Source organism: Pelmatolapia mariae, linkage group LG15 (assembly GCF_036321145.2).
Source record: "Pelmatolapia mariae isolate MD_Pm_ZW linkage group LG15, Pm_UMD_F_2, whole genome shotgun sequence".
Classification (NCBI taxonomy): Eukaryota; Metazoa; Chordata; class Actinopteri; order Cichliformes; family Cichlidae; genus Pelmatolapia; species Pelmatolapia mariae.
In genome coordinates, this window is record NC_086240.1 from 16,487,308 (window position 1) to 16,499,745 (window position 12,438).

Below are 12,438 nucleotides of genomic sequence, written 5' to 3' on the forward strand. Positions count from 1 at the left end.
ACACTGTGTGTTTATCAGTGCTGCAACACGCGTATGTGATCTGTATAAAAATGCTGCAGTTCTCGGAATATAGCACTTGCAGCAAAAAGAAACACCTGCCTTTTAAATCCGCTACCCTCTAAAGCTCCGTTACGTGTCAATATACTGCAATCATTCTTGTGTTTTAGTAGTATGACCTTATTTGCCTTATACGACCTCTTAGAGAAAACAGTGCCCATATTTCAACTCGAGCTGTCCTCGCTCATTCTTATGTAACATGTTTCTAGCTGTATTTCAGCTCAACCCTAAACCTAATTTTACAGTTATGAAATACTGCAAGCAATAAAATGTGATTTGTGAAGCATTTTCATGAGTTAGCACACGTGTCATTGCTCTAAAACCAAGACCAAATTCCCAATGCAAAAAACATTCTGGTGTGCTTTTGTCCTCTTCTGCACCTGCACCACTGACCCCCTCATTGCATTACTGAGAGAAGTGATACAAAAACAAAGGGCAGCAACTCAGTTCCTGAATGTAAACACACACAAGCATGGATTATTAAATCAAGAGGATAACCATTCATCTTCTTCCGCTTTCTATCCAATTCAGGGCTGTCGAGGGACTAAAGCTTATCCCAGCTGCCTGCCATAAAGCGAAAGGCAGGGTACACCCTGGACAGGTCGCCAATCTATTGCAGGACTAACACAAAGAGACAGACAATCATTCGTGCTCACATTCACCCGTAAGCACAATTTAGAATTACAGGTTAATCTAACTTCATGCACGTGTTTTGACTGCGAGAAGAAGCCACAGTACCCAGAGAGAACGGACATAAACATGGGGAGAACTTCTTATTCATTCAGCGTGTGAATGCAGTAAATAATAACACTGAGAAACAGCTTCAGTAAGATGCATGCATAGTGAAGTGCTTACCACGATCTTGTGCCATGACACCCATGCTAGCTACTCCAAAGTCAGCATTAAGAGTTTAAAGCACCTGAATACTATAGTGCAGTACGTCATTATGTATTATGCGTAAATCCATTGCATGACTCGAATGACACATGTTCATGAAAAATGTGTAAATTAACCTCTGGTGTGACGTCTCTGGGGGCGAAGCCGGTGCCTCCGGTGGTGAGAATGAGGTTGAGTTCCTTTTCGTCGCACCAGTCCACCAGTGTCTCCTGATAGAAAGAACACACATGCGCGTACAAATTACTGCTCACCGTGGGATCGACCTATCCAGATAAACGGCAAAGCAAAACAAACAAACAAACAATACAAGGAATACATTAAATAGACGGCAGTTACCTTAATTTCATCAATTTCATCAGGTACTATCTTGTAGGCCGCGATCATACCACCCAACCTGTAAAAGGTAGAAATAATGATTTGATCACAAAGCAGTAATCCATGTTCACCTCTCACCAGAGTGAGGTAAAAAAAAAAATCTATGCACTCAGAATATACCATAAGTCTGTATTACAATATTCTTGGCTTTGAGGTCCAAAAAGGAAAGCCATTGTGAAACTGCCTGGCCAGCAGGAGGCGAATTCTCTGTTCACTGAAAAAAGTCCAGTGGTATAGGAGTCCATGTGGAAATCACCTTACTTCTCATTTGATTTATTGACACAGAAAAACATTTTCCTAATGAGTTTCTGGTCTTAATCACTAATTCAGTTTTTTTTAAATACTTCCTGATGTTCACTTTGTAAATTTCAGTCCCATTTAGATTAAAATACTGAAGAAAGTTTCTACCTTGCGATCGAAGAAAGTGAAGAAAGTAAGTGTGCAGCATATCCACTGCATTCTTTGTGATGCCTGGTTTATAACCAACAAGAAACTTCACAAAGGAAATCTGCAAACTCAAGCGGATGTTGTCCATCATTTACATACACAAGTGAAAAGCCTTTGCAAAACAGCAGGCTAAGACTATTATACAATATTACACGAGTATTATACAATCTCCTATATATTTCCCAAAGCAGTAAAGCAGAACGTATTGCTTGAAAAAAGCAGAAATGAAAATGTGGCATATTTTTAGATAGGTTCATCCTCTGTCCTTCAGCTACCACTGGCCTTTAGAATAAGGCCTACACCTTTATTACACATTCAAGAAAACACACAGCTGTGGACACACTGATGGAGAAAATACAGAAGAGAAGACAGAGACTCTCAGGATGTATTTTAAATGTGGGCGAAATGAAGGAGATGAAAACAGTCTACGAGACTGAAAACAGAGGCAGGAAGGAGCGAGAAACACAGCTTTACAGCAGCAAAAATGTCGAGAGAGAGAATGCCCTTGAACATCCCTTCCTGAAAGGATTTCCACAGGATGGCCCAGTGAGGAAGGAGCTCTGTCAAGGACAGGGCTGTGCTTCAATTTTAGAGCGAGCCATAGTGACCTCCTGTGGTTAGTTTCAGTACCGCACTAAGAAAAAACCCCAAAACAAGGCAAGAAAAAAAACAACAACCCCAGGCTCAAGGTGAAGGCTCTACACAGACACCCCCTTATGTAATACTTTTTCTTTTTTTCTCTAACCAGCACTATTTTGGGAGACTTCTGCATGATGTCTCCCCTCTGCATCAGACACTTAAACGCTATGATACCCTCCCTTAGACAAACACCCATTAACTCTGAACATTAAAACTCTTTTTCTGCCTTTCAGATACTTTTATCCACATGGGAACCCTAACTCTTCACACACCGAGTTACAAATTGTGCGCCCTGGAAATATAATTCGCTGAATCCATTGGCTCTGCTTCGTTTTCAAGCTGTGCGATGGAGCAGCAGTGAGACGAGCCACCGCTAGACAACACCAAAATACTGCAGCAAGCATGCATGAAGATGAAGCACGAGGTTCAGAGGGAAGCTGCTTCTGACAAAAGATGCAGAGAAGTCGGGAAGAATCATTTAAGAATGACTTTTGCATGTAACACTGCACATGTAGAGCCACTTAGCATCCACTAACTTGTGCATTCATGCACAGACACACAACCGCACAACTTCCCTGCTGACATTCCTGTGATGGCACGACTGATTTACTTCTCTTGATGTGTTCGGAAGGGGTGGGGGTTTTGGCATCTCTGTATGTATCTGCGCGTGCATGTGAGCGTGTGTGTGTATACGTGTTCATGCGCGCGCACTTGCCTGTTGATGTGTTTGTGCGTGCGTGTGCGTGCGTCTGTGTTACACCTCGGGAGAGTAAAGGAGCTGTCAGGACAAATCACCTCTCTCGCTCTCCTGGGGTTTTTATGCCTCTCTGTTTCAGCCCAAATGAAAATATGCTCAACACAAATAGCTAGGGTTCCTTCCCACCGTTTCCTAGGCAACCCCTCCTGTCTGAAGCCTCCAGTTGCTGTGTTGTTCATTGTGAGAGAGTGCGTGAGAGTGAGAGTTTGTGTGTGCCGGTGCATGTATACGTGTGTGTGTCTTGTTTTTTGTAACTATCGGGGACACCAGTTCTCTGCAAAAGCAACAATATGTTGTGTTGACTAGATGGTTTTCTTTTTTTTGAGCGTTTGCCTGTAGGTGCATGTTCATGAAAAACAGACAAATTAAAGGAAATACCTCAACTTTATCAATTCGGTGCTTCTGTTATGCTGTGAGGTGGATTTTTGTGACGACTTGCCCCCTTCAAAGGAAAGGTCACTGCAAATCTGTTCTCCCGAGTAAAAACTTTTACTTTATTTTATTATCAGAGCCTTTATTTATTCAGGTAAAAGTCTCACTGAGGTTAAATGTTTCTTTCTCAAGAATGACCCGGCCAAAGGGGGCAGCAGGCAGTCATATAACGGGTGAGGTCTCTTTAATGCCCCTGATTAATAGAACAAGAGGTGTCACTGAATGGTTTAATGAGGGGGACAGTAATGTGACTCACATGCTATAAGGCCAGATCTCAACCCCACTGAAAACACCAAATGAGGAAAAAATGGTGTTCACGCCTCCACTAGAATTGCAGAGATGCACTCCATTGTGTGCGCTGAAACTGTTCATCAACATGGATGTGTGTAGATGCCTTTTATTTATAATAATAAGAATGGATAGCTGGATATTGCTTACATTATAATAATATGTACTAACTGTATGCTATCAGTATACAGTATACCTATCAGAGAGAAAGCAAAAACTTTAAGAGACCAAAGGAACCACAACCTGGTTCTTTAAAAATACTGCAGCTGCCTCCTATTAGATACACTCACGAGTATCAATTTCAAAATCCTATGCCGCCTTGTTCTCGAGTTATTGCATTCATAAGATTATCTAAAACACTTGACATCTGACCTTGACCTTGAGGTCGACATCACTGAAATTCCAACTCGTCCGAAACGTTTTGCAGATGCACCTGTGGTATCAATTTCACAATCCCAGGCAACTTCCTCCTCGAGTTATCGTATTCACAAGATTTTCAGAAAAACTTGAACTCTGACTTTGATCAAGGTGACTGAGATTTCAACTTGTCTGAGATTTTTTAGCAGATGCACCTGTGGCATCAATTTGAAATTTCTACGTTGCTTCGTTCTCCAGTTTTTGCATTCAGAAGCTTGGATGTCCACACAGAGTGCATGACCACCCTGGTGGGGTGACGACAAAACTTCATTGGTCTTTTACGGCTAAGGGATACAGAAAGAACACACTGGCCAGCTTAACAATACCAAAAGATCTGAAAGAACATGGATGAGTAAAGTGGATGATTGACATTTCTTTCCTGACTTTATAAAACCCCCATCATAACATCCGACCAAGTTAATAACTGTCTTGAGGAGGAAGGTGTATCATAATGTGATAAGAAAAAGCAAAAAGTTCACAAAAATCTTTGCTAATGGAAATACAGCATTTACAACAATGTGCAAACCACTGATTGCACTTAACAAAACAAGATTAGACTTCGCAGGGAAACATCAAAAAGAGCTCGCACAGTTCTGGAAAACTTTCTTTTGCCAGATGAAACCAAGATGAACTTATAATTTTAGAATTACAGAGAAGAAGAGAAACTGCTCATGAGCTGAAGCATACCACATTATCTGTCATACAAGGTGGAAGCAATGTTATAGAATGAGTATGTGTAGCTGCCAGTGGAACCGGCCCACTAGTCTTTATTGATGATGTGACTGCTGATAGGAGCAGCAGGACAAATTCTTGCACAGGGCTTTACCTTCTGCTCAGATTCAGACTAATGCTGCAACACTTATCAAAAAGCACTTTACACTGCAAATGGATAATGACCCAAAACAAACTGCAACCCAAGGGTTTTTAAGTGGGGATATTCTTCAGTGTCCAAGTCAGTCATCTGATGTCAACCCAATCATAGCTTTTTGGTTATTAAATACAAAACTGAACGCAGAAGGGCCCACAAATAAGTAACAACTGAAGGCGTCTGCAGAGGCCAAGCAGAGGATCTAATAGGAGGAACCTCAGCATTTGGCGATGTTTGTGGGGTCTATACTTCATCCAGTCAAAAACTGGAAAGGATTTTCATCCAAGTATTAAAAAACATTTTTATATTTAAAATTATGTTAGTTTTTCCGATGCAATTTGAGCCACAGAAAATGTGGTTCTAGGTATAAAAATGTCTGTAACTATACAACAGTTAATGCAAGACTTCAGTTAAATGCCTTGAATTAAAGCTGAAAGTCTCCACTTCAATCACATCTTGACTGTTTGATTTAAAATCTCCTGTGGTGGTGCGCAGAAGCAAACTCACAAAAAACTGCAATTGTCTAAATATTTATGGATCTAACTAAATGTTTAAATGAAAAAGAGATCTGCAGTAAAGGCCTGGCAAAGCATTACGTGATGCCTGAGTTGAAGCTGCAAGTGCATATTTTCAAATCTATTGCAGTGGCATATAGAGACAAAATTTCCAGACCTACCTGTGTATATTTTTGTGCATGTTTGCACACAAATATGTGTATACTATTTAAACATAGACATAGAACACAGATGTGCACCACTAACTTGAATGATACTTTGTGGGTGGGATTAAGAAAATGGGGCATCATCTTCTTAGTTAGCCACCTACCACCTACCTGTGAGAAAAAAAGTAAGAAATATGGCCGCACACATGCCTAGGGGCAACCAAAGTTTAAATTAACAAAAATATTTCAAAAGGATGAAATTGAGGAGGTGCTCCTTATCTCTGATGACTACTGATGTTTTTCTTCTTTTTCTTGTTAAATGAAAATGGAAACACCAGGAGTGTACACAAGTTTTTACTGATGGCTGGTACAAAACAAAACAAAGAAACCCTGCAACTCAGCAAGATCCGATGACATGAACACTGTGTGAACCTAGGTAGTTGAATTTACTTGCTATCATCACCCTACCACTGCCCACCTATTTCCACAAATGCAAAACAGTGGTTTGTTCATGCACATAACGCTGCTTACAGAATGTGAACATGCAAAATACACATATATATTTGTGCACATGGAAGTATCATGCATCTAGGATGTAAAATGGTTATTTATACATATGAGAGTATATGAATAAATTGTTAGTTTCAGCATGACTGGCTTCTTCTTTGCAGATAGAGTGCTTGGCTGTATTTTAGGTGGGTGTGCTCTGAATTGAGAGAAGCCTATTAGAGGGGAAAGGGCTTGCAACATTTTAATCTCCAAAACCCATCTATGTCTCTTTCTACTGCAGGGGGTTATGGCATATAAAGCTCTTCCTCAAACTGCAGGATGGAGGTAGTCAGCCTGGTAAAAAAAAAAAAAAAAGCTTTTTGTTTGAGGTGTGGACAAATCCTGATGCGGGTGGAGGAAGGAGCAGGAGGAAGAGTGGGGTAAGCAGAGAGAGACCGGGGGTGTGGGGGGAGAGCATGGCAGTAGTTTTGGCCTGAAAGCCTGGACGCATCGGCCAAATCTGTCTATGAATAAAAGACGAGCACAGAGAAGAGGATAAAGAGAGGAAGACAGAATAAGCAAGAGAGGCACAGAGTGAAAAGAGCAAGAAAAAAAAGAGGAAAGAAAAGGGCTAGACCGTCAGGGGCACACTTAACAAGAGAGAGGAAAAGCAAATGTGTGTGTATGCATGTGAGCCAGCTGCAAATCTCAGTGGTTGTGGGACACTTCCAAGATGAGACCCATCTGCCAGGGTGATTTCATTAATAATACAAGCTCTTTGTACAGGGCACTCAATCTCACTCACTCCTTTTCTTGCTCTCTTACACACTCACACTCCACCCAGGGAGGAGACGAGAGACTTGGCCATCTCCACACTCCTGGTAGTAGCATGGAGCTGAGCCCATTAGAGCTAAGTTGTTGGTTCATCCATATGTAGGAAAGCTCTCAAGAGGTCACCTCTCAACATGTTCGCTGATAGAGGGAAAGATGAAGGGATGGAGGGGGAGGAGTGGACTAACCAACCTCTTCAAGGTCCTACTGTGATGAGAGCTCTGAGTGCCCAGTGTGGCGTTCCACACCCATGACTCCACTCATGGCCAATAAACAACATGCAAAGAGCCACAGAAACAGCACACCGAGTCAGGTTTCAATGACGTTAGAGGACATTTCATTGACTTTGCAACCTTGACTGTAACCTAAACCGTAGCTACTACATGAGCCTTAACTGAACCTTACCCTAATGCTAAAACATGTCTTTTCCTTAAAATATAACTATTTAAACAAGGATGTTGCTTTTTGCCCCCATAAGGCAGACAAGTCCCTACAATGAGACTGTGTATAATGATTTAGATCATTAAAATAATGCAGCCTTATTGACACACAGCTGAGGGCACTGTGGTGATAAGGTTGTCTGTTTTGACCTGCCCAGACCTTCAGAAAGGTGCAGCTTCTTTTTTTTTTTTTTTTCTTTTTTTTACATTTCAAGTATTCAATTTGGTCTTCAATGTCTGACTTCAATAGCAAACATGGTTAAAATACTGATGTTATTTCCTCCAGTCAAAACTGGTCACGATATGATGGGAAAATATGCAAAGTAGACCGTCAAAATGTATGCAAAGCAATAAAGAAAGTAAATGCATTTTTTTGCACTTGTTTTTTTTGTTTTTTTTTAAAGTACAACAGTGTTTTATTGTCAGCTAATTTGATAATGGTTATGAACAGACAGCCACACATTATTCACTCCACATGCATATCCTTCTTTATCAGATTTATGATTTTACAGAACTTAATGCAATCCTGTGGAAAACTAAGCTAGGAATTTAGAGGGTGAGAAGCAGCCAGGTGACGATAATTAAATTAACTGATGATCAGCAAGAATGAACATCTTTATAAAGCAGAAGTTTTGGCAGTTTGCTGGTGTGGAGCATTTAGATGTGTTTACACAATGCCACAACAACCCAGGACTGGATATCCCCTACATCTCAGACCCTATAACCCTCTAAATAAGAAAGTTATTTCTTACTCTCTTGAAAAAACAAACAAACATCCCAGCACTGGTTAGGGGTGCACAACTGCATCTGAACAAATGATAAGACTTCTAGAACAAATCCATTTTATTAAATTAAGTATAACAAAATACTGCTGCGAGTACATGTCATACAACAGCAGGCAGTGTTGTACTGCAGAGATTTACTAATTTACGCAGGAGGCACAGCAGTAATTCAATTGAAATGTAAGCACAAATACAACAAAATGTGCATTAATTTAAAATAAAATTATTAAAAAAAATTAAAAAGGAAGAAAATCTATGTTGTGATTGTGTAACAGCATTTAACTTTCCATGAACCACTGATGAGCTCAACAGATGAAGCAACCAAAACACTTCTGTGGTAACCTCTGGTTCCTTTCCTGAAAGTCACACATGCCAACCCACCGGTTCAAAGTCAACATCACCCATTTTTGGAAAAAATAAAAGTACCACTTTTTATGGTGGCAGTAACCATTAGCACAGGTGCAGATTTATCCAGGTAATCCATAAAATCCATAAAAACATTCAGGATGCAGTGCAGGTATATTTAAATTCTTACTGATGTGCACAATTACTTCGTATGTATTTAAGAGTTACACAGGGAACTACATACTGCAGGTAGTATGCATGGATAATTCACTTCTTGCTTATATTGTGATACAACAGTGTCAAAATTCCAACTGCTACATAATACTACTGCTTGCAGAAGTAGCAGTGTTCATGGTTGTAGGAGTAGTGTTAACAACAGTACTGACAATATTAACTGTAGTAGTAGCAAGGAGAGGTTTACACTATTATTTGACTGCTGTACAAATATATATTCATAAAGTATATATTAAAATGTAGAAAGAGTAAAAAAAAAATAGGTAAAAGTAAAGTAAACATGTTGATATTTAACAAAGGTGTCAAGTCAGGTAAAAACCAGGAATCTTCCATTTAAATGGTCAGCATTTTAATCCGAAATAACAACAAATCTGGCCTTCGACTGTTTATTGGTGCTGGATCTCTAGCAGCACAGATTTACGATTGCGTCTTTGTCCCACGACCGTCTCCTGACTATAAAATTAGGCCTACTATCATGCATCTGATTGGCTTCTAGCTATTCTTAGCCATAATCATTTATAAAATTGACAAGGGTCGTTACAACACGATTCACTGGAAGGCAGAGACACAGAAAGACACGAGATCAACTGTTATGAAGGGAAGCACACATACACATACCTTCATACCTTTAACATAAATGCTAATAGCTACAATGACCCATGAAGCAAATCTCATAGATGCAACATTTTCTTGGCAACAGATTATATATACAATGTTAACTGCAGTAACCAATTAACATAAGCCAGAAGGAGCCTAAGTTTCCATGTATCTATTGGGTTATATAGCTTTGCAATCATTATATCTGGGATTCATGTTCATAAATTGGCATGCTGCAGCTTTATTAAAGGTAGAGCGATGAAGGGCTAAAGAGCATTAACACTTGTAAGTTACAAAAAAGAACAAAAAGCAAAAAAGAGGAAAATGCATGACAAAAAATAAAAAGAAACAAAACAATTTCAATCAAAGTGTTATTTTGAATTAAAGTATCATCAGAGATTTTCACAAAAAGTGGATCGATAAAAAAATATTTCAGTCAGGACCACTATAGTGTCCTGACCACATCTGTCCTCAGTAAGTTACAAACCAATATAGATCGACAGATAGATAGAGGGATCTCAATGTCCTTACAGAAAGGATATATACAGAAAGCAGCAACACCATCCCCTAAACCTTAAGTCAGACAAAGCATGATAGGTTGAAGTGCAGTCTGCAGATGCACAGCAGCTGTGTTCAGGAAAAAAAAGTGCCAGTAAAATACATAGAAAGCTATCACCTGAACCTTAAGCTGATATTAGACTGCACCGAGATCAGCTGATTGCCTGGGATTGCAGCTGGGCTCGACTAACGCTATGCTAAATTACTCAAATAAAAACTTGCTGACACTTTGGTATGGACGCGTACAAAAAGACACATACAAAGAGCCGCTTGTTCGCACATCCACCTCATCCTCATCTGTGTGTCCCTGACTCGAGGTATCGTTTATTTGTCCCCCTCTGTTACTTGCTCTCTTTTTTGCCACACATCATTTTTCTCTCGCCCTGACACACACCTCTGGATACCCCTGAATGTCAAACTGGGCAGACTGATTGATTGCATGTGCCAATGTGTATTTGCGTGCCTGAAAGACACTGTGATTACAGTTTATGTTATGTGTCCTGCTGTGCTGCAATACTCTCTCCCTCGCTGGCTCCCCTCCACTCTTTCTGTTTTCATCTCTGTCTATGTGCCTTTGTCATGGCAGCAGTGGCACATTGAGGGCACGGCGTTCTGGGTGGTCAACCTGATGGAGCTGCTGACTTGTGGTGCGGTGTGGATTAACATGGCATGGAGACTCTTAAGCCAGGGGAGGTCAATCATCACCACAACCCAACAGACCAGAGAGAACAGATGCCAATGCTGATATTGCCTTCCAAGTTTTATGCTTAACAGCAGCTGGTTTACCACTAGTCATCTCTGTCAGTTAACTGGTATAAAACACACTCGTCTCAAGTGCTCTTTAGTAGCATGAGAGTCCCTCAAGTCAGTGGGAGCCCAACATGGAGACAAACATCAAATACGTGTAGCCAACAGCCTCACAATGAACTGGCTATAACAAAATTATTGGCCACAACAGAACCTTTTATCAGCTGTCAACAGCCAATTGCATTTTCACATACCCCAGTTCACAACAAGCGAGCCAAGAGTTCTCTGTAAGTCTTTTACATCCCTCATATTAAAATAGATCCACCTATTATATTCAAATATCAAGAGGGTTGCCCATCTTTAACTCTTACCCTCATGAAGATGACGTCTGACAACCTGCCGAGTACCCTTAACGACAAGTCTTGACTCTAAATACATCAATAAAGATGTGGTTTGATGACCATTAAAACAGATTATGTTTTTTTTTTCCAGTTAACTGTATAGGAAGAGATCGCCTTCATTAACTTCTGATGTACATTGAGTGATTTTGTTCTGGAAGCAGGGCTGGAGTATGATAAAAACCGCTCAGGTCAGAAAAGAGATACAGGGTTACCCCTAGTAGGCGTCCAAGGGCTAAAGAGTTAATGCAAATAAATGCAATTCCATCAATACCAGAAGGAAACTGAAGGATCTTTTAACACTGTTGTTGCTTTGCTTGACCCGTCAACTCTAAAATATCTTTCGAAAATATGTATATTGCAAGGCACGCAGCCACACACACGCACATATGGTTTAAAGCATGCATGCACTGATAGATACACAAACAAAATGAAACAAGCAACTTAAAATTTCTACTCCTGCTGCACAACACTGTACAAACAAGCATGTCATGAATCCCTAATCACTTTCTGGCACCCTGTCGAGCGTGACGCACATGACATAGCATAGGGCTGCTCACACTCCCTCTTTGTGTCACACAGAGTTGACACATGAATTACACATCAGGCTCAAAATAAACATACCGTAAAGGACATGACAAGCATGGATCAGTCCAGGGTCCCACAACAGGGGGGTGGTGGGGCCTCGTGACACTCCAGTGATATTGAATAGTGTGAGACAGTGACAAGGGAGCAGGGTAGCTCCAGCAGGTCTACGGTCGTATGAGAAATTGCTCGGATGTCTAGAGAAGCGTGTCTGAGGCTGGTGTTGGGGTCACACTTTGTAGTGTTGTATTCGCAGGATGAGATGGCACTTCTATGTGTGATATTTGCAGTGGTATAAAAAGACTCTCAAATCACTAAATGGAAGAAATACAAGACAATAGTGTGCTTGAAACTTTACGGCTTTCCCTGACTGGCTCGCGCAGAATTCTGACCTCAACCATGTTGAATCCCACCTTTAGGATGAACTTAAACAGTGAGCCCGGCCTGACCTCACTAATCCTCTTGTGACTGAATGGTCAAAAATGCCCACAGCCAAGATCCAAAATCTTGTGGAAAGACTTAGTGTGGTGTAGTGTGAAATAAAAGCACATTAGCGGTCATATCAAGGCGCACCACATAAACGACATGACCCTC

General features: G+C 40.6%; 1 protein-coding gene across 8 annotated transcripts in view; it reads right to left on the reverse strand.

Moving 5' to 3' along the window:
• Positions 1 to 12,438, reverse strand: part of gphnb (gephyrin b) — a 116,537-nt gene that overhangs the window by 68,156 nt on the left and 35,943 nt on the right. For all 8 annotated transcript variants that reach the window (XM_063496492.1, XM_063496490.1, XM_063496493.1 and 5 more), the window contains exons 3-4: positions 1,291 to 1,348; positions 1,071 to 1,163 (exon numbers count right to left, since the gene is read on the reverse strand). In XM_063496492.1, the coding sequence (XP_063352562.1) occupies positions 1,071 to 1,163; positions 1,291 to 1,348 (151 nt within the window). The remainder of the gene's footprint in view (positions 1 to 1,070; positions 1,164 to 1,290; positions 1,349 to 12,438) is intronic.